The sequence below is a fragment of the Saccoglossus kowalevskii genome, chromosome 22 (genome assembly GCF_978046115.1).
Source record: "Saccoglossus kowalevskii chromosome 22, keSacKowa6.1, whole genome shotgun sequence".
NCBI classification, from domain to species: Eukaryota; Metazoa; Hemichordata; class Enteropneusta; family Harrimaniidae; genus Saccoglossus; species Saccoglossus kowalevskii.
This window is the reverse complement of record NC_140662.1, coordinates 10,317,097-10,341,111: the sequence shown is the minus strand read 5'-3', so window position 1 is coordinate 10,341,111 and position 24,015 is coordinate 10,317,097. Positions and strand designations below refer to the sequence as shown.

The 24,015-nt window shown below is 35.7% G+C and overlaps 1 protein-coding gene across 1 annotated transcript in view; it reads right to left on the bottom strand.

Moving 5' to 3' along the window:
- Positions 1-392: 392 nt before the first annotated feature.
- The window catches only part of LOC144362635 (gamma-aminobutyric acid type B receptor subunit 2-like), a 31,972-nt gene continuing 8,349 nt past the window's right edge, over positions 393-24,015 (bottom strand). Inside the window, exons 3-18 of the mRNA XM_078013743.2 lie at positions 17,163-17,300; positions 16,857-17,027; positions 15,619-15,720; positions 15,008-15,073; positions 13,285-13,419; positions 10,070-10,135; positions 9,782-9,935; positions 8,812-8,906; positions 7,714-7,777; positions 6,111-6,261; positions 5,561-5,792; positions 4,773-4,895; positions 4,392-4,556; positions 2,148-2,336; positions 1,816-1,946; positions 393-444 (exon numbers count right to left, since the gene is read on the bottom strand). Of these exons, the coding sequence (XP_077869869.2) occupies positions 393-444; positions 1,816-1,946; positions 2,148-2,336; positions 4,392-4,556; positions 4,773-4,895; positions 5,561-5,792; positions 6,111-6,261; positions 7,714-7,777; positions 8,812-8,906; positions 9,782-9,935; positions 10,070-10,135; positions 13,285-13,419; positions 15,008-15,073; positions 15,619-15,720; positions 16,857-17,027; positions 17,163-17,300 (2,034 nt within the window). The remainder of the gene's footprint in view (positions 445-1,815; positions 1,947-2,147; positions 2,337-4,391; positions 4,557-4,772; positions 4,896-5,560; positions 5,793-6,110; positions 6,262-7,713; positions 7,778-8,811; positions 8,907-9,781; positions 9,936-10,069; positions 10,136-13,284; positions 13,420-15,007; positions 15,074-15,618; positions 15,721-16,856; positions 17,028-17,162; positions 17,301-24,015) is intronic.

Here is a 24,015-nt window from a genome sequence, read left to right as displayed (position 1 = left end):
CACCACACTACACTACACTACACTACACTACACTACACTACACTACACTACACTACACTACACTACACTACACTACACTACACTACACTTCACTACACTACACTAGACTATGCTACACTACACTACACTACACTACACTACACTACACTACACTACACTACACTACACTGCACTGCACTGCACTGCACTGCACTACACAACACTACACTACACTACACTACACAACACTACACTACACTGCACTGCACTGCACTGCACTGCACTGCACTGCACTGCACTGCACTGCACTGCACTGCACTACACTACACTACACTACACTACACTACACTACATTGCACCTAGCACTGGTACTAATACAAACATGCATAAACAACATCACACGAAGTGGGAGTTTATAAAACTGACTGCTCTTCACCATCCTCATACCAACTATACCTGTTGCACCTACGGAAAAGGACAAGAACATTTATTCACAATAGAATACATGAGTGACAAAATACCCATGGTCTGAACTTAATTATTTAATCAGTTCGCACCCGAAAGCCAGTATTACTAGACCATTTTTCGTTCATTGTGATATCCCCCGATATGCGTCAAATTTACAGAACAAACAAAGGTCATAGCATCGGTTTGACACTTATTAAAAAACATCGCGTGAGATTTGTCAAACGCGAAGGTATTTTAGGTATTTCCATGCTAAATAATGTACTATACATATTTCATAATGGTTAATTTTAAATAAAAGTAAAAGATCGGCATTTCGACAATTAACTAAATTAAAAATGAAATTCAATTAAGATATAAACCCGGGATAATGGCAAAATTTTCCCAATTCCACGAAAATGCGCTTCATAACTCGCCACACTGTATGTCCAAAAAAAAACAGCTCGAAATTACGTGGAATAAACACGGTCGCACAGTGACTAGTTGAAAATAAATAAGTGTGTACATGATCCACGTTCATGGTTCAGTACAACACTATACAGTTATAATGAATATAAATCAGTATCGATGTTTATATAATCTTAATTATTTTCATAATCTTAATTACTTATCTATCATTATTCACAAAACAATACCCTCGCAGCGCCATATTGGCAAGATAATGTGCGAGCCGAACACACTATCACGTGTTGTCGTCCCCGAGTCCAATATGACGCTGTGTGGGATTCATTGTTGTTATAAATCACCGCTATCACAATTATTAAATGTAGTCAAATTTAGTTTACATTATTGTGAGACAATTTATAGCTATGACGTCATTATTAGAAAATTATGATATTTGGTAACTTATGATATGTAATTATTTTGTATCGTGTTTCACAAGAGCTGGGTCTATCACTGTACAGAGTGTTATGCTTTCAGGATACCGAGGGCAAACTCAACACATGCATGGACATTACAAGGAGTAGACAGTGCGAACACGGGGACAAGTTAACGTTATAAATAGTAAAGACATCTAATTTTTAATGAAAGGAAATACTATAAGTAGTTACCTTAAAGTTAGAAGTATTGTTTTGTATTGCGTTAAGTGGTAATACATATATAGAAGTCGAGCGTATGTTTAGTTTAATTATGCTTAACTTATGCTTAACTAGCGCGAACTACCCCCCCAATACGTATGGTAGTCAGATCACCAACGTCAGATCATTTCCCAATAGACAAGCCAACAATTTTGAATAACTAACGATTTTTATCCTCTGTTGCAACATTTACAGGTACAACGTGAAAAATATCTGCTAAATAAAATACACCAGCCATGAATAGACAATGTTTTCACTCGCCAGTGATCGCTTGTCTTATAAATGTACTTACTGTATTGCAACGTCGGTTGTTGTAGCGGGTAGAGCTGATGTAGTAGTTGACACTATATTATGAGTACGGTGAGTACTTCGGTGTGATTGATGTCCCCATGGGAGAACGTCACCATCGCGATACGCGATAATCTAAATATAAGAAAAGATTCAGTAACTAATTTGAATATTATTGGCCCGATGGACGCGTGGATAATAAATAAATAAATAAATAAATAAATAAATAAATAAATAAATAAATAAATAAATAAATAAATAAATAAATAAATAAATAAATAAATAAATAAATAAATAAATAAATAAATAAATAAATAATTAGAAAATTATCTTAACCTTTGGCAGAAACACGAGGCACTGAGTAACACTTGTTCCGAAGATTACAAATACGGATATTATAGAGTACGACACCATTGGTTGAAGTCTTAAAACATAGGCTAACAACGCTGCTGGCACACACAGAATTACCACATTGTAGATACATATACCAATATAACGTGAATCGTTCAGTAATTCTATAGTTACCTACAATGAATTAAATTACAAATAGGTAGGTATAAATTAAATTATAGATAGATACTGACAATTCCGATTATTTAGATCATCATTTCATACCTGCTACCAGTTTAGAAATGACAATATTAGGGGCAACAATTATAATAAATCTGTAAAAAAATATCTCAATATTTTGTATGTAATTATAGACAGTAAGAGCATTATAGTTTAAATAATATGTTATTTTACAGAATATTTTTTGTGGCGTTAGGTATGTAATAACTACGGTGCCAACACATTTGTTTTGTATTATAGACGTATGTAAAACGTGTAGTGCGAAACATGTTACAATTCAATATACTAATCCATTTCCAATTTGGGTTCTGCTAATAAAGCTTACAATTACCAACAAATAGCTGTGTTATCCACACCATCTCATCATATGACACGTCATTGTCTTTTATACACTCTTAAAATGTTGTCACGTTTCCAAAAAAGGTTCGAAATTTGATCAACATAGGTAATACTAACTGTAGAATATCTGCAAATGTGTGGTAGTATGTTTCCTATTGTCCCACAATGTATTCGAATTTACTAAAATGAATGAATATTTGTAGCGATGATACAGATGTTGATAATGTCTGTTTGATAATTTAGGTGATTTGTTTATAGACGTGGTCATCCTCGTAGTGTTATTCGGAAAACATTGGTCGAGGTTATGTCAATTTCGAGACTGGATTTGGTTTTCACATTTCACAGAACAGCGATTAGGCTAGAGACAACATTTCAGCCCATGTCGATTACGACCGGGCGCCGTGAATCCAATTTGCGAAGGCTATTGTTTCATACTGGAGGAAAGTAAGACACCGATAAATATGATTCCGTCACGAGTAATCGACCCAGGTGTAATTTTTGTCTTTTTATAACAGAGTCAAATCGTATATTTAGTCTAAAGTAGGATGTTGTTGTTAATTATAATCAATTTATTCGCATTACCAGGATTTTTTATGGCATTTTATGTAGTTGAAGCAAAAAAAAACTATATAATGGTACTTCATTAGCGACATACTATTCCGGAAAACCATTTTTATTCGTTTCCACATTATTTGAATTCAAGAGACCATAACATCAGAGATATATTCGCTTTTTGTGAATTAAATTGGTAATGAGAATCAACCCGGGCTGGTCGTGGAGGAAACTATATTCCGCCTTGGAACAAAGGACTCACAGGAAATTAAAAACTGTTAACTATCTAGTGTGCGTATACATCTATTGTGTAATGTTTTAGTGACTTCACTTTATAGTTCTCGGGCGTGTTCTCACGTTCGTAGCTTCCATCTATACGTTTCAACATTTTCCATTTTTTCTCCTTTTTTTGAAAAGTTTAAAAATATTTGTTGTACATAAACAAGATTGGTATCAGAATATGTTTTCATTCATGCATAATAGACCCTACCACAATGCATCATTTCTTGTAGTTACAATAAAAGAAAACCTAATGATAATTCACATACACGGAAATGTGGTGAATATAAGGCCTCGTGTAAGCATTTACTTGTCCTTCCTCGTGAAAAACACCAACACTGTGAATTTAGTCGTTGCTAGGTCTGTGGGCTGTCAACCGCAAAACTTTGGGTGGTAAAATAGCTCTCAGCAACTATGTCTATCACTTACGCGAGAGCAGGGTCATGTGATACATCAAAACCGATCTATTCGTTAGTAGTTTGCCATAGATAGATAGATAGTATGTCTCAGATGTTATAAAAAAACAGAACAGCGACTTCTTCGTATCGAGGAGACAACAGTGAAAGACCATGGAAAACAGACACTGCCGTAAGGTACAAGCTTATACTCGTGGAGCCAAAGAAAGCTTCTTGTCTGCGCTATCCTACAAACTGTATACGTGTACATCCATTTGCTAGATTATTACATGTTCATATCATTGATTTGTTAACTTTCAGAAACTAGACCATCATCGGTTTTCAGATAAATAATTAATTAATCATAAATTATTTTAATATGATGTTGTACGTTGCTGTCCTAATATTAAAATTAGAGACAATTTGTAATCGAAAATACATGTACCTTTCTCGTCTCCCACGCCAAGAAGACGCCAAACATTAGAAGCGTTGCTTTGGTAGAATAAATGACACCAATCCAGTACGACAGACGAGATGATTCACATGACTCGACTTGATATATAATGATATGGTCTTCCACATGTTCATTATTGTTGACATGATAGAAATCCTGGAAGTATGATGAAATAATAGCATTTATGTTGCGTAATATGTTGCGGGTATATGTTGTATTTTGGAATCCCCCCATAGAACAACGCAATTAACATTTTCGTAGATTGTGTACATGTGTGATAGTCATTCCGAATACTAATAAGAAAATGGAATTGAATAACCTTGTTGTCAGATAATACAGTTGCGTCCATACAACGCAGAAAATTCCACTCACCGTTTCATGCGTCTCGTACAATTCAATTCGCAGGGGATCGATCAGTTCCCATAATGCAATAGTGATGATATCAATGGTCAAAAGTATGCACACAAAACTAATTAACTTGATGTCCTTTATTGCCTGAAAATCATGGATCAAGGAAATTACCTCAATTATATTGGTAAATGTAAAATGTGCATTGTTGTCCAGGGACCAATTGGGTATTATGTACGTTTCCCCAAAGATAACTGCCTATAAGTATGAATAATATCATGTGTTTAATAAATCTGCACTCATTTCCGTGCGGCGAATCTAAAAATATAACAAACATAACATGTGAAACCCGATAGCACAACATATATAGACCAAGAAAAGAAAAGGAGTTGGAATAAAAGAATCGTGTTGAATAGCGAACCCGTAAGCACGAGTTTCCGAAAGTTTACAAATAGGCAGATATAATGAAAATGTCACTTGATTAACGGCACGAGTAGGATATGTAATCATCTGTTGCTGGTAGTGGAAATCAAACGTTTTCGTTTTTGATTTTTGTATATTACATGTCACAGATGAAACCACAACAAAAAAGATAATAGCCTCATTCCTTACTTATTCTTGGTGAACGATGGTCAATACTGAGAAGAGGGAGTCGTTCCTTAGTGACAAATTTAACATTAATGATCACATTTCGTTGTGACCATCAATAAATATATAAATCGGATATTCATCTTTCATATTCATGTGAAAGTGGAAAAAGTTGTTATAGTTGTTATAGGCGGATAAATAAGTCTAACGATGAACTTGAATACCTTCTTCTTGAACTGCTTATTGGTGAATAACACGTGGACCCTCCAGGTCTTCGAGAATAATGCGCCGTACGCGGAGGAAAACCCAATCATCAACAGGTAGTTTCCCGCTTTACAACATAATAAAGGATCTAAGTAAGAGCCCTCAAACGGAGCAGCCATAACAGTCAGATATGTGAGTATGCAGCCCCCAAATATGAAGTTGTTTATAGTCGGCGATGACATTTTGAATATCCTAGATTAAAAGGAAACCCATCAGATCAGATATAATGTAACACATATTACGTTTAAAGAAATTATTGCTAAAATACGCCAAATATAAAATATTTCAAATAAAAATATTACCAACAATATATCCTTTGGTAAGTATTACACACGATGATCGTGTAACTATACTGGAAAGCATTCGACATCGAGTCGAATTATTTTTCCAGGTATTTTAATTTAATATTTTTTTGCTATAAATATGTAGTAAATATATATCGAATGTTCGTATCAATGACCTAACTAGAGAGTTCAGACATTGTAAATTTAGTCAATTAACTGCACCAACCTTTCCTCTCTGTATTTTATATTGAGAAAAAGAAAGCACATGGCACATACAATTCCAATAGCAGCCAGAAGTGACATTAACACATATATATACAACGGAATCTGTGTTATAACATTCTCTGAATAAATACGATCATTCGGAGGACCATTACCTGATGACAAAAAGTGCACATTAAAGTGTAACTCAGCGAAGAGAAACTCACAGAACAATAGCAATGTAATTTTGTTTGTTTTCATTTTCCGTTTTAATAAATAATTGCTATGTTCACACGGCAGCATTTTATCGGAGCCGAAATACTGCTCCTCCCACGGATTAACAGGAGATTATCTCCAATGCGTTCATACGGTCGGGAGCCGAACGAGAGCCGAGATCTGCCAGAGTTCGATTCAGTTCGATCAGAGCCGAACGAAACAGTGCCCTCGAATAAATAGTGACTGAAAACGATTTTAGTGTCGCGCTTGTGCTTTTTCTTTACATGGCACGATGCTGTTGAGCTAAGGAAAAAAAGAGCCTGTGCGTGGAGGTAGAAAAGACAATGACTGGTATTATGATTTAGGTACTAGGTATATTAGGACGCGTACCTCTTCGTCAAGTCGGAAATTGCATGAAATTACAAAAGATGTTGTCTCCGTCATAATTGAAATGAGAGGTTACTCGAAGAAGACGATTGAGGGCGTGATTTCGGCTCCGATAGCTGGGCCCGATGCGTTTACACGATCGGAGCCATGTCGGGACTCAACCCTATCGGAGTTCAACCCCGAGGGTTTAGTGGAGCCGAACTTGGCTCGAGCCGGCTCGAGCCGAACGCGTTTACACAGCCATTTGTGCTGCCTCGAGCCGTTGGGCTCCGATAAAATACTGTCGTGTGAACGTATGAAGTTGATAAAATGAAATATAAATATCATACACAGAAAAAATAAATATCTAGTCTGTAGTATTATTTTCGAATGACGTACAACTTTCATAAGCACGCATGGTGATGTGCGATGAAGGTCTCATGAAACAACCGCTTACAGTCAGTTTCGAGGGCGTTAGCATTACTAGTTCTGGTCAGAAATCATAGCAGTTATACACTCACTCACTTGCATTTTTTAATGAATCAATTCCCGTTTGTCTAAGATTTTGCGTGATCAGTGAAATCGGCATCGCATATAAAATCAGTTGCCCAAACGCTATCTTCTTTCGACTGGTCAAAGAATATACAAATAAATGAATGTACAACAAAAAAAGACGAAATAAAAAATAGAAATGTACACGCCGAGACATCATGAGAAAAACATATCGTACCTAGCCATATTATTGGATTAGATCCAGAAAGTATAATGTCACCTGAGTCTGCTCTATATATACCGACTTCGACATTTTGACCACCTGTAGATAGAATCTTGTGAGTATTACATCATAATAAATGTCAAACGTCTATAAATAAACTATAAATAAAAAATATGCTTTCAGGTATTTCCGGACCAATATTAATTTTATAACAGATAGCACGCTTCTACTTGTCCTAATGTCCTACTGTTTTTAATGCAATCTCTTGATAGGGGTTAACTTGTAGAATGTTGAATCTTTCATAAATAAATTTTGAAACTGGAATAATTACCTTGGAATTGTTGAACCTTCAAGTCAGTCAAAGGATCCCCATGAATATTGAACTGAATATTGGCCTGGAATAAACAAATACTTGTAGATAGAATAGACAAAAAAAAAACGTACCTAACTATATTACAGGAGTTGCCGGTTTGTGCACAGTCGATTTAGGGTGATTCGCGATAGTTAATGCAAATAATCATTTTGTCGGCCAATGCCATGGCAACCGTAGGGTAGATTTTTTCATTTGTTCACCTTAATTAGAGAGCAGTTGTTACAAGACTATTAGGTTTGAAAAATAAATCGCTCCTGGCAAACAAAATCACAAACAAATTAATACGTACATGTATGAACTTGACGGCGAGCTGAACGGCTCTCTTATATACATGGCAATAATTTAGACTTCATAAAATTACTTAATGAACTTGCTTGTGTTAGACTTGAATTGTCGGTTGATTTGAATGTTTATTGAACTCAAAAAATCAGTAAATTTGAATGATTTATATACGTGAACTGTTGATGAACAAAGTGCTGAATTATTTTGAAGATTTTGTATAATGCACAGTGACGACTTAGTACTGTACTGACTAGTAATAGTAACTCTGGGCACACACTAAAGCAGAGTAGAACGAGATTTATTTTGCGCGAAGCCACGGCCACAAATTCAGGGTTGTTTGAGCATTGCCATGGCGACGTAGGGCAAGATTTTTTCAAAATTGTCGTTTCCGAGAAAAACGTTCTCCAAACTTCCGGATTTAATTTTTGTAAAAAAGATATCAGAAAACCAAATAGTAACTTTGGCACACATTCACGAAAAGAAAAATGAGTTTTGTCCGGGATTTTGTTGTCTAGAAGGAGATACATTTGGCGCGAAGTTGTAAACAAATCAGTTTTGTAGGCTTGTGCCATAGCAACGGAGGGTCAGGATTGTTCAACTTAACTAGAAATCAGGTGTGTTCTCTCTTGCAGGTTTGAAAATTGATACGTGCGTGTGGGCAAGTGGACGGAAGAGGTGTTTATAAGGACATTTCTACCTGGAATCGATTCACCAGTTATACTCAGACACATATACTCAAACAGACAAATAGACACATTTGGAATGTCCTCTTACCGACACACCGTGAATTGAGACGTTCATAAGACTTGCCATAATCAAATCTGCAAGATATTTGTCTTCGTAATTGAAATCCTCTAATCTTTTGTTACCTTTAAAACAATGAAAACGGTAAAAAAAATGAAACAATATGCATCTATCACGCCTGGGAATAAATAACTACATAAGCCCAGTGTACATTGTAAATATTTAAAAAGGATAGAAATTACCAATAATACAAATACAATTATGGCGTACTGCCTATTTTAAATCAAGTACAATAAAAGAAATAGCGTGGCAACATACATAGCAATCATGTTTTGGGATGGTTGATCACGAGAACAGCGAGAGTGATACAAAAAAGCAGTAATTCTTATATAGCAAACGTATGGACTGACGCCTAGTGTAGTTTCCTTCAAATAAGGCAAATTGCGAACGTTAAAGCGAATGCAAATACATTTCAAACAGATGTAGAAGGTTATCTTATCTGTTATACACATGTCACCTTGTCGCCGTAAGTTACAGCATAATTTTGCGGTATTGCATGGAGTATTTGTTTTCTCCCAGAAAATATTTCAAAATATGAAACGATTACGTAGCATTTACAAGATAGAGAATGTTTTTGATTACGAAATTCATAGCGGTAATATTTTAATCACAATATGTCACAATTATCGCAGTTGTATGCATCACGCAGCAAGCGGTGGCATCTGATTCATTTGGGTAAGCACAAATGTCAGAAATATAGTGTATTATCCGTCGACGCGATATATGATATAAGATATAAATATAACCACGTTTAATTAACGTGTACATGTCATAAACGTTCAGAGGATGGATTTTTAAAGGGTGATGGTTGTCGCGCAGCGCGTGTTCGAATTTCATGTAAACGAACAATGTATTTTACCCGCGCTGTGTACGTCGCGACGAGTCCCATATCAAACAGGACGCGGCGCGACGACCACCGCCCTTTAAGTCCTCGTCTTACCGTCGGATTGCTCTAATGAAACCATTGCATTATGCAATGCCAAGGCCAAAGCCCACATTGAATCATATCCGGCCGAGGACGAGGTGTAGCCAACTAAATCAGAACCAGTCGCGTTGATAAACTCATCGAACTTGGGTAAGTATTCACTGGGAATCTTGAATAAAATGTATATATGGATAATAACGAATCATTAGATGTTACGTGTAATAAATGAAATTCGTTACAGTGTATTCGACAAAATGGAAGTAGAAATCACCGTTGACGAGTTCCTTATGAGGAGTAACTTACCATTCCAGAAATCCCTCGCTTATTACTATCCGGATTTTCACGGAAATCACTAGTCGAGAACATGCCCTGAAAAGATGCACATGAAGGAATGTACATTTATATTGAAGTAATTGAGTCGTCGTGATGAAGTACGCATTGCTTTACTGATTGGGATAAGCATCGTGTTTTGAAAAAGAAATATGACACAGTATTCGTGCACTTATAAATATGGGATATCTCACGACATAGACTTTCCGTTTTCGGCATATATTCAAGATACTCTGTTGTTTGTTTGCGGACAAACTAGAAAACAACTGACTTCACTTTCTCGTTGCTTGTTCTATTTTCCTTGGTAAAAAGATATCATCGTTTACGCTCGTGGCCCTAGAACTGAAGGTTTCCTTTTACTCTCGAAAGCTGGGCAGATAAAAAAAACCTGCCTCCATGGTTATAAACAGCAGAAACATATGTAAGTCTAAACAGAAAAAGAATTATGCTACAATGTTTTCAAATTACGTCACTTAGTCACGTGACTTTGGGGCTATAATCCCGGCTCAGTGGAACAATATGGCGATTGCTTATTCCCTGCGTCCTACTTGCCATTCGCAAAGGACGCCGGGAACCAGCGAAAACCCCCATGACGACCGATTCTTTAACGGAGCTCGGAACACGGGTTTGGAGATGACAATTATTGTGTAATTTCAAAAGTTGTTATTGTTCACCACGTCTCATTCAGATGGTATCACTTTTCAATTTTAAAATTGCCTTGCGAGGCGGCAGTCACAGTTAACGTAAAAAAAATGCAATATCCTGTGTGAGCGGGCGTACCAAGCGTTCCCCTGGTCAGCACACACAAAACGTCACGTGGGAGGCGAGACTGTTCAAGTCAGCACGCAACTTCATGAACGGTCACGCAGCCCTGTTGGAAGGCGTATATGACAAAGCTCTTTACAAATTCGCGAAGCCTCGACCGATTACTGCTATACATTGTCGCATGCTTGATGAATTCGGATGCAGTCAGGATTGTAACTCAACTGATGGTTATTCTTCAAATAGGTTACCGTAAACCACTTATTATATCTTGTATATGGAAATATGACAGCAGTTAACAAATGTGATAAGTCGGCTCCATTCCGTGGAACCATGGGGGTAATAAGAACGTTCTGATTGAGAAATGCGTGAATGCTTTTTGGGAAATTAATTCTGTCGAAATAATCCAAAACAACTGAAACAAAATAAAAGTTTTCTGGTTAAGTTTGGACATAATGACATGTTTGTATTCTTATTTTATTGAGTAACACTAGAGAAGAATTCACCGTACGCGCGTGTATTTGTGGCATACTGATTCGGGGGCTTTCAGGTGATTCCTGGAGGAATGATATCCACAGCCAACACGTACAAAGAAACAGACACACTATTTTGACTCATGTATATTGCATAAATGTCAATATCCGCAGACCGGCACCAGCGGTTATGTGTGTGCAGAAGGTGTGAGAAGTGAACTATTGTTCTCACTGTAAGTGTAAGTAATATTGGGTTGAAATTTGTCAAATTATCATCTTTCATGGCGTATATAACTAGTAGATGAATTAATTTCCGAATCATTAACTCAATTATATAATTTAAACCCTCGGTTCGAGAAAAAATTAAAAGTGAATGTGATAAAGCCTGTAAAAAATAAGGCAGTATTACCATTTGCATAGGTTTGAACTCACGCCGAATTTATTTTGTTTATTTATGCGATCATTTTGGTTATTGTACAGGACACAGACTGGTGGCCATTATGTTTTAATGAATGCAGTTCTAGTGCCATATCTCTGACATGCTTTGACTTATTATGTTCAAATTTTATATATTCATTATACATGTATTCAAAATGGCTGATTTTGTTTTAATTAATGCTGTTCCAGAGCAATATCTCTCAATACTCGTTTGACGACCAGATACAAATGTCAATCATTTTAATGCTAAACAATCATCATAATCATATCATATTCCTGACATGCTCATGTTCAAGCTATATTACTATAAATAAAACTATGTATATTAAATTTGATAAATAACGGGGACTGTGCCATGAATGGCTTGTTAAATATCATTTCACCGAGACCAATCGCCAATGACCAGGACAAGGCAACTGATATCGTTTGATATCAGACATGAAATCTTTCTAAGGAAAATGTGGATATTTGACAGAAAATAGTTAATAATAATAATAAGTATGCACTTATATAGCGCCATATATCCAAAATAAATGTTCATAGGCGCTTTACAAGACAAAAAATAAATAAAAATATTAAATCATGAATAAAACATTAATAGCAACAACAAAGAAAAACTACTGAGTTTCAAAAGTCTGTTTAAAAAGATGAGTTTTAAGTTTCTTCTTAAAAATGTAAATATTGTCAGATAGTTTGATATGTAAAGGTAGTTCATTCCATAAGGCAGGTGCAACATGGCAGATGGCGCGTTGACCGTAAGATTTAGTATTAATTTTCGGAACGTTTAGGAGAAGATTATTAGTGGAGCGTAGACTGCGGGTAGGTTTGTAAGATGCAAACAGTTCACAAATGTATGATGGTAGGGTGTTGTGAATTGCACGAAAGGCGATTAACATGATCTTGAAATTAATGCGTTGTTGAACAGGAAGCCAGTGTAAGTTGTAAAGAACTTCAGTGATATGGTCAAATTTCTTGGTCCTTGTGATGAGGCGTGCCGCAGTATTTTGAACGAGTTGGAGCTTACGAATGTTCGTCTGGGCAATGCCGAAGAGGAGACTGTTTACCGTGGATAGCGATGTGATCATTTACCACAATTATGCTAATTTCTCGTAGTTATTGAAGAGGAACAGTTGAAGAGGAATGCCTGTCTTGCCCCTCAAAATGCAGGAACTCGCGTTTCAGAGGGTCTAGATTTCAAAATGTTTCCGGTGAGCAGATCTCGCCCTCCATGCAAAATGTCGTGCCGCCGCCTCTGTTTACATTGCACATATGGATTCATAGCTTAGCCACAGTCACTCTATAGACGACTGTGGCTTAGCATACAGCATAAATCTGAAACTTACAACTAGATTTGTTTGCATATTTAAACTTTGTTTGCCATGATATAAATTGTATTGGTCATGTGACAAATAATGTTTGTACACAAACACACACACACACACACACACACACACGCACACACACACACACACACACACACACACACAAAAAAACATTCAGGGAATGGTTACGTACCTCCATGACTTCGTATATTTGCTCCCTGGTGCATTCAAGGTTTCCCTGGCTCAAGGAACTGTCAATCATAGTTGAAGTGTACCATCCTTGTACCACCCACACGTATTTGGCACCATACATTCCAAGTTTATATGCCTGTAAATTAACAATAATAACCAAGTGTGGAACACTTTCTGTTTTTTTTTCAGTCTCATCAAATTTCCGTTTACGAAGAAATATAGATCTGGTGAATTTTCATTGAAAGTCATTTTTTTTAACTAAATTGAGTTTGTGTTGGATCATATTTGAACATCTTCAACAACTTTTTTTTAGTACAATCACTGCTAAATATGCTTAGATGTGTTTGATTTAGTGTCTTGTTTTAATCGAAGAAAATTGCAATACAATTGACACCACAACTTGACATCAAGAACGGACACCACGAATTAGCATCACGACTTAACGTGAAAAATATACACCATTGGTCGGCACCATAATGACATCACGAGTTTGATAAATTAAGCGTGAATAACTAGACCAATGATCGTAAAAAATAGTTATCACGTGACATATCAGTTGTCATGGAAACTTTCAATCGCTTGATGTATATTCTGGATGCGCATGGTACGGTGACCACGCGTGCAGTGAAGAAACTACGAACGAGCGCGCCCTCCAGTTGTTGAGCAACTTCCTCGGTCAAGTTTAATTTATTAAGCCGTCGCCTCTCAATTATACACCTTCGGCAGTATTCTAAATATACCATTGTACTCACTGTAGATTGAGACCAAACACAACGGCGCGTGCTCCGTGCATTTTTATGGTAAATAGAACGCGGAATCACGTGTTGTGAAGCGTTTCCATGGGAGATCGAACGCAAAGTCACGTATGGTTTTGCTAAATCTACTGGTTAAAATTTAACATTGTGCGACTTGTTGTTACATAAACGCTGATGGATTCAACTCCTACTAAATTTAGCTGAGGTCAAATACAGTTTTTCCTAACACGATCACGTACGGCTTTGAAAGGGTCAACACGCAGAAAATAAAAAAAACAATTTCTATATATTCAAAGCAAATGTGCCGAACGAGACTTCTTCGCAATCTGAAGCCATACAGAGCAACATAAAAAACAAACAGTCAACAGTGTAGAGCATCTCCAAATTTGGAATCAATCAGAGTAGCGTTTTTACCATTCACCAAATCAGAAAGTTGTCTAAAAATAAATGAAAAATCCGTATTGATAGCAAATGATTTCTAGTTGCTTGTTTCCGGCGACATTCAAACTTCACATTTACTCTTTGATATTGATGTTCAATTACTTTTAAAAAAGAACAAATATATTGTGTATTGCATTATTTTTAATGTATACACATCTTAAATTGCTGCGTTGATTGGTCGGCACTGCAGCAATCAGTGTGGTGAGCGCACGTGTACGTATACGTATCAATAAAATGGAACGCCCGGTTAACCAATCATTGGAGTTTAAAACAACCATAACCTTATATGGACATTTGTAATAGCATTGTCACGACTTTCCTTGCAGAATCTAAGACTATATGTAATGATAGCAGGAAACTCGTCTAGAAGTTTGTATATGAAGTTTGTTTTCACACGCGGAAATACGGTACAGCCGCAGAATACACCACATGACTCTTGAGAACTTCCATACGTCACACAGGTCAAGGCGGGGTAATATGTGCCCCTCATAGTACGACATTCGTTCCAGTATTTACTCATATACTCACCTCACAGAAGACCATCATGGCGGTCGGTGTATAAAAGTTTCCAACAATAATACGCACATCTTTATTCTGGCAATACAAGTATATTTAAACACAAGATACGGTAAATGCGATACATCTTCCCATCATGAAAAGCCGCACCCTCCAGGATGAAGCGATGCTGTGACGTCAAAATGACGTAGGTGCACGTGACCAATCTCGTTTATTTAAAACGTTACATTTTGGCTATATACTATTAATCTGAATATAGTATGTTTTGTGATAACAATGGCGACATTACGACCGAAACGACTCTTACGCCATTCATATCGATGACTAGCTTTGTCGCTAAAGGGCGCGTTTTGTTAGGTTAGAAGCATTTGAGTCATTACCATACTTTCCCGGGAAATCTTGGCCTATAAACAACAATACCTTCAATTATCACAGAACTTTTCAATTGCTTCCTCGGCAGACTGTTTTGGTAAGCTCTTTGTACACAGGAATTGGTGAATATATAGAAGAAGAATATATAGCCTTTGGTGGAGCTTGACATATTGAACAAGACACACGATAATGCCCCAGGACGTTGATAGGGAACATACGCATCATGATACTTTAACATTGAATTATTTTACCTTCATGTTTTGCATCTGAACACTTGGGTTTTCATAAAAACGTTCGGAACTTGCAATCTCCATGCCATACTCTCTCATTTTACCAATCATATCGTTGGTCACCTGAGCAAAAGATAAAACAATGCTTCAAAGAACGTTGTGGCTTGACAAAATAAATATTTCTTTGAACATTTAAGTGAACTCGCAAATAAAATATAATACATCAAACCATGAGACCAGCAGAAAATATGCTAACCATAAACAACTGAATAAAAGTATTTTTTCCCCGAAATTTATTATAATGATATAATTAACTGCCCTGTTAACGAGAGTCTGAATTTGTCAGAGAATGCAATATTTAATCATTCGTTGTAAACTTAAGAGAAAAAATGAATTGAACAGCTTTTCCCATATAATAGAACAAATGAATAATTGCTCTTTTTGTGTTTTGGTGAAGGATGTTTCAAAATTCGTTAAAAATAGTGAACGGTGTTGAAATCATTTTGTTTAAAAAATCAACATCTCGACAGTGCATTTGTTGTTCAAAGCTGTTGACGCGGTAAACTAATTCTAAACTAATGTCAACTTAATAATATTCGTTGAAATAAATAACATTTATTTCGATGTTTAAATAATTATTTACCATGAACAATAATCACAACACTCAAGATTGTTTAATTCGATTTCTGTGTAAACATATCTCAATACATTATCAATCCAAATCGAATTAAAACAAAGCTATCAACATGATCACGTGACGTGAAAGCGTTACATTCACTGCGCAACATTTTCCAATACACGAATTGTCGTTTAGATTCTCGGGAAGGTCGAATGAAAGAAAGAATAAACACATGAATAATATTGCGTATTTATTTATGTAATTAACGTAATATAACAACGCACTCCCGGGCAACTTCTTTGGAAAAAAATCGGATAAGTTTACTTGTTCTTTTTATCGCGTTTAGTTGATTTACACTTTCACGTGAAAACGATAGTTATTTTACATTCAACAAAACGTGTGCGGCGTCCCAATATTTAAGTTTCTTCCCAAATTTTCCATTAGGCATCTAAAGTTGATACACAAATGTGAGTGATTCTAACCATTTGTAATCTCTTTCAAAACGAAGCCATCAATGACTCAATTAATTTTATGAATGAATTATTTAAAAAAACGAAAAAAAAAACTTAGAAGTAGATTTTTTTAAAATTATCTAAACTAACACAGCTGTTGTATAAATCGTATTAACATAGGTACATACTGTTGACCAAATGTCGGCCCCATCTGTTATAGCACCAACTCTTTTCCAATCATAATGTTGCAGTAACGCTAATCGTGCCGTGTTCTGAAACGTGTCTGGCGGCTTGATTCGGCTAAAGTAAGGGTAAGTTGTTTTGTCGGACAGCGATGGAGCAGCCGCGGAGTAAGACATCTAAAATTACATGAAACCAATGATATAATATTATCGTGACACTGTGTCTCTTGCCTCGTTTTTAAAATAACGATAAGCTAGCATTGAGCGAATTAATATTCGTGTCAACAGATCAATAACGAACTCTTACAATACCTGTACTAAATTCCTGTGCCATGCCACTTGACCCGTTGCCTGTGACGCCGTGGAGCATGCTGGTCCAAGTATGGCTATCTTTACTGGTTCGCTGTCCAACAGTCTGAACATCGCATCAACAGCGCTACCGCCGTCACACTAGACATGAATTGACACATGCTGTGACACATATTGTCTGACACTAAGTAAGTTACAATTGTAGCACAAAAGAGTTTATTCTGTTTTTACAAAAATTATATTATTATGCGTGGCTTCATAACTGATGGAAACATGACGTATGATTTAGACAACTTTACTCACATTCCAAAAACAAAAAACAAAGATAACAAAAAAATAACGACAAATGGCTGTTGTGATAGTTGTTTTACAAGAATAACATAATAACATCTTTACCGTTTCTTGTACGTGCTAACTGTTGTGAGGCTAGTCATGAGTGATGCATCGTTTACTGTGTTCGAGACAATAGCGGTTGACTCCTTATACACAGTAAAAATATATGACGGGAAGCAATACATTGCAATATGCATGCTATTATGTTGCCTTCGTTGTATTTTGGCACTTCTCCGAATGTTATAATTTTCTTATTCGAGAGTAAGTTATGAAAGAACTATTATATGTGTCAGCCATTAACACCTTATTGGGAGTGACTGAAAAGGATGCACAATTTTATTTAACTACATAGTGATTTATCATGAAAATTAATATTTTCCCGGGATTTTACTATTATATATGACTAACGAAATATTGTACTGTACACGGTTCCTTGTGGCATATACGAAACAATAGAGCAATATTCTATATTCGTGTTTTAACATGGCGGATAGATAAAAGCTGTTAAGTAAAGCAGAACACAAAACATCTCCAGAATGAGTACACTAAGGGTGTGAATAGAATTTATGGCAGAGGGGAGGGGGGGGTGTTGAGAAAATGGGGGTTCACAAAAAAATGATGGGTGGCTCGGGGGTGGGTGGGTGGGTGGCGGTGCGGGTGGTTTGCTTTGAAATTTTACGACTGCTGTCAGGGATCATGAAATTTTAAAAACACGACAACGTATAACAATATTTGTCATATTTGATTCACTTTGTTACTTAAAAAAACCCAAAACATACTTGTAAATGTACTAGTATAATAAATAAAACATAGACCAACATTATAAGTATACATGTGGTTTGACCAAAACACGGTGTGAATTTTTATGGTGGAAACAACTACAAAAAAAAGTATTTTATATGTATATGTAACCCTTGTTTGTAAATATGTATTAAAGGTTGCAACAGAGGAAATGTGGGCATATTAAATAATGAATAAAAAATGTTTTAAAGCAAAGAAACTAGCACCTTGATTTAACAAACTGTATGCATGTCTTCTGGTACCACTTATTGTATTCAATATACTTTGCTATATCAATGTTTTTCTTGTCCCCAAAGTACAACATACTTTAATCAAGCCACGCAATTCCCCCCAATGCAACACCCACTCTATTAAACTCTCATGGTATTACAGGAGACGGTGTTTGTAACAATATTATTCAGATTCTTTTTCTGATGGGCTTGTAATTGGAATCAGGTTATCATTATTATCAGGGCCCTCAAATGCATCATTTTTGATGTTTCGCAAGTAAATTAGACCATTGATGTGTTTCCTTGGCAACAGCTTCTGTATAGCAATTTTATTAGTACTAATAACAGTATCTGGTTTATGTCCATATTTGGATTTAACAACTTTTTCTCCCATATCAGAGATGTATGTATCAACCACTAACATATTTTCCTTTCTTCTGGTATTCCTCCTTTTGTCTTCTTTCTTTCTACGTTTTGTTCGTACTCGTTCTGTTGAGGCAACACGAGTGTTATGGAAGCGAGACGTCAGTTGTTGAAGAGTGTGGGTTATGTCATTTTCTCGACTTGACACTGTTTTCAACCGTCTCTCAAGGGTATCTAATCTCTTCTCAATATAACAAATTTCGCTGTTGGCCCACGGTTTGGGATTGTGGTTGTCGTCACATAATTGGGCATTTCTGTTCTTTAACTTCAATTGCAAGGCTGTGATATCTTGGGAGAATGTACTTACTTTTTGACAGACTCTCTGTGCTTTTCCAACATCATGGACGAAACACCCCATGAGGGATTCACGTGTATCTCAACATATTTAAGTATTTAATATGGCCACATATCATTGTAAATGCATTATCACAGATATGATGTATGTATTCTCTACGGAATGTAAACATATTGAAAAAATGGGTATTTGAGGGGGGTCATGGAAATAATAGGTGATTGGTGGGGGGGGGGTGCCATTTTTATGCAGCATGTTGGGGGCGGTGGTTGCAAAAAAAAGTAAAACAAAATAATTACTCACCCCACCCCTGCCATAAATTCTGCTCACACCCTAAATATACCATAATATTATGTAAACGCTCTCGAAATGAATTGAACAGTTGGTCTTGAGGTCCTGTTGTTCTAAAGTCCCAAGACAGAATATAGTTCTTCATCGACGCGCTGATGACTCATGTTGCCATTAGCAATATAAACACCGGAAATTGGCATAAGCGTAGTGCAGTGTCCATATAAAAATAAAATTTCGCGAAACAGAAAAAAAATCCTGTCTAGTGTGTCGCAGATATTCATCAAAATTACATTGTAATCTAATAATACAACATTCCTGGTAATACAATTAAATTTATCATGATAAAAACATTTATCCTACACGGAAGTATTACACCGAACCATGACCCCCGGGACTAAGTATGGAACAACATATTCTTTAAATCGGTACCATGACCCCCCAATCTTTAATCAGCTAATGACGAAACGTGGAACTAGTCTCATTGTGAGAAATGTGAACAAAATTTAATTTTCAGCACTATTTTTTAATGGATGATACGAAACGAAAGTACTATACTGCTTTCATAAACACCGGAACCCCTAGAAGGTTACAATAACACACCCGGCCATCGATCATTAAGAATGCGGTTATCATGCTATAAAAAGTAAAAACGTTTTTCATGAGGAAAAGTGGTTTGAAGCATGACAAATTATATATTTTCTTGAAGCCCTTGTTCCTGGCCTGCGATATGTACCACGAATAAATCACGTGATTACTAAGTAAACATAGAGGTGTTATCTTGAACAAAAATTAGTTTTATGTAAAAACAGCGAGGGTTTTGTAAAAAAAAAGAAAGCTGAAAAATCAAGGCCGCACCAGTCCCGTCAATGCCTCGAGAGTATTAGAACGTAGATCGCATACTTGTTTACAATGAAGTCAATTTACATTTTTCCTGTTATTTCATAAGGTCGCATAGGACGATTTGCAAATCCCCAAACACAGAAGTGATAACAATCGGCAAAACAGTTCACAAGAATGAAGCAAAACAACTGAAAATTACCTCACTTAACATAGTCAAATCAGTGAGAAAATTATATATATATATATATATACAATTTAGTCATACAATAATTTCTGGCTCTGAACAGTCGTATCAACGCTACAATCTCGGGCGTACACGGAATAATTGCGAAATGATATTGACACACTTGGTTGGATAGATGACTCAACAATGAAAGTCCACGGATGTTGTGTTGTTTAAATTGAGATAGACATGCAATCGCCGTCGCCCCACGTGAAAATATCAAAAAAAAGTAGGGCTATTTCGGGTATTTTTGTGTATTGTATAGCGAGATAAAATTATTACCAAGTTCAATTAGCTGCAATAATTGATTACGACTGCAAGATGTAGCACTGTTTCCATTATATATGTATCTAACTTAAAATCCTGCTTTTATATATCTCGAAATCTCCAACAATACGTCAAAGACATGAATAAACATGTATGACTTAGATCAAAATGAGCTACCCAATACGACCTTTTGAACCTGTAAAAGCTTCTATTAAAGGAAATAATAACCTCTCAGAACCATTTCCTCTAGACGGACATATACGCTCGAGAGGGATAATATTACGGATATGTCTAGTTTCGTGCATGTTTTGTCAGTGGAAACAATAACCAACGCCCCGTCGAGGAGGAAACTATCTTTCGCATTGATCAAATAACCACAAGGAATTAACAAACTGTTCAATTTATTCCCTTTTACTTGCTACCCAGAAAGCGTACCATTATAGAATCTGTTGGAGATTTCAATTCTGAAGTTATTTGTGTTCTTACCTTCTTATGTTACGTTTTTATTTCCACATATTTTCATATACTATTGCAGAGCCATTGCCCGAAACATTTAGCTATTTGAATAATTATTTAGAAAAAAACAATTACCAAATATTGCTACTATATAGCATAAATATGTTATAGAAACCACACTGAGTAGAGATATAAGCTGTATATAAAAAAATACATAATGGTTTGGAAATTCGGTCAGGAATGGCTCCAGTGGTGCCCGAGTCTAACTTGCTGTTAACAGTTCTTAAAATAAAAAAGTTAACACGTTACATAACGAAATGTATGTATGCGAGTTTTTTAATTTTAAATGTCAGAGCTGTATCATAAATTAAACATGCATAAAAAACAGCGTTCAAACGTGAAAGCTCTCATTGATAAGATGATTAAATTTGCATGTAATTTTTAATAATTATTAAACCACACAGAAGTATGAAATATTAGTAGAACATTTCAGACGGTTACCAATCACTACTCTCATCGGAAGCCAACACATTGTATATGTGTACAGAATATGTTTTGCATCTTGTTTGAGTCTTCGTAGATTCGAATTGCGCACGTCCATCTAATCACTTTGAGTACGCCTTCACTACGTGCAATCTGAGACAGTGCGTTATAGCGTAACGGGACGCGCGTCTACTTACTTGGAAGGGCGTCGTGTAGAGAGTTCATATCTCGCTTGTCGGCTGTTTATATGTTAGTAACGTAACTGTAAAAAAATTTCGATCTTTGCAAATTTGTTTTTCGCACAATATAATAATTCACAAGCTTGATGTGTGGTTGTAAAGTTGAGTATTTCAAAGAAAGTTTGAATTCAAATTAATTTTCATATGGTTTCAAGCTATATAAAAGATTTTACAGGGTTTAATTCTGGACCCATTTTTATTTATATTATTTTCATAATGAATTCATCATATGTTAACAATGAGAATGCCAAAGGGTCGTAATTTCCGGATAATACATACGCAAAAACGATGTGACCTTCTACACAACGACCTATTGTCTTTTCTGATTGGAGTATTACGTGACGATGGAAATCAATGAAATTAAAATTAAATTATGTCAATTACTAATATTAATTATCGTTATATTTCATGAACTAAGTGGATCTCGTAAAAGAAAAGCGAATCGTAATGAAGAATAATAGTAGAGTACAATTAGCTATTTGATGCACATATTAAGAGAAATGTGAACAAGACAAACTCGTAGAAATCATAGAATTCACCCTTTTCTTCGGTTTTGAAAAATGGGAGCCCAGTTTGGGTATTTGAGTGCAAGAAAAGCTATGGGTCTGTTCGGTGGCTGGCAAATGGTATATATATATATATATATATATATATATATATATATATATATATATATATATATATATATATATATATATATATATATATATATATATATATATATATATATATATATATATATATATATATATATATATATATATATATATATATATATATATATATATATAAACTAGTATAGATATAATAAATACGACGAATAAGAAGATGACTACAGTTACAACATCCTATAAACTTGAAAAGACTATTTTTTCACATAAAATTAAAGTTGCAAGTGTCTCAAACTTACAAAATGTAAGTCGTATAGTTTTTAAAAGCACATAATTAAACACTGCAATCACGGATTTGAAAGTCCACAATATAAGGGCGATTCAATCCGCCATTTCCAAACTATCTGGTTCTGGTTCTTGATAAAATTCCAATCACAAACCTACGTACGTCTTGCGAATATACAAAAAATGCATTCGTACAAGGTTTAATTATGACGGAGAACCGACTATTGGTCGTCCATGCTGAAGAACGGTGTCTCTAAATTCGTTAACATAACATACATAGGCAGGCATTCTACAATGAATCTATCGAGTTATTGAAAAAAATCTATGCAAGCATTTTTTTAAAAATTGGTAATATAATTGAACATTTAAGGAACACCCTTTGATAACTCCCTATTCAATTTTTTTGAAGACGCCGCAGACGCCTTTTGTGACTTGCTTGCTCGACGAGCGATTATGTATCAGGAAATGTATAATGTTGGAGCACCAACAATCGCAAGTATATTTTCACGCTTACGTCGCGCTAAAATATGGGCAGATGTTACTTAATGAAGAATAATCTTGTCTTTGATATCCGGGGGCATAGAACATCTATTATAGCCGCGACAAAAACACCATTTGCGTTTTTGGTTCAACCAGTAAAAGCGAACATAATTCAGGAAATTGTCGATATGTTAGCTGCGAGTTCACGTCCTTGGCTGCAACCAAACTACTCTTCTTAAAAAATGAAGGTCAGACCACGTAGAACTTTTAACAATAAAAGGAGCGGTATATATATGTACACGTAGACACTGGCATTACTTAAATTTACATCAACACAGAGCTTGAAATTTCTCATTTATATTTCACTTTCTTTGTATACTTTGAAGTAATAATTTTAATAATTCAAAAATGCACAGTAATATACAGAGAGCTGGGAATCAAAATTCAGCGCGACTGCATGTTGTTTAATTAACAAATATCGGCTTATTTGCTTTTGTCCGTGAATTATAAGTTCATGTTCACAGCTGTAACATCTTGCAAGGAACATGTCAGTAATTATGTTTGAGCGCATTGTACATGATGTCGATACATATTTCAGTCACACTGTAAATTACTTAATACAT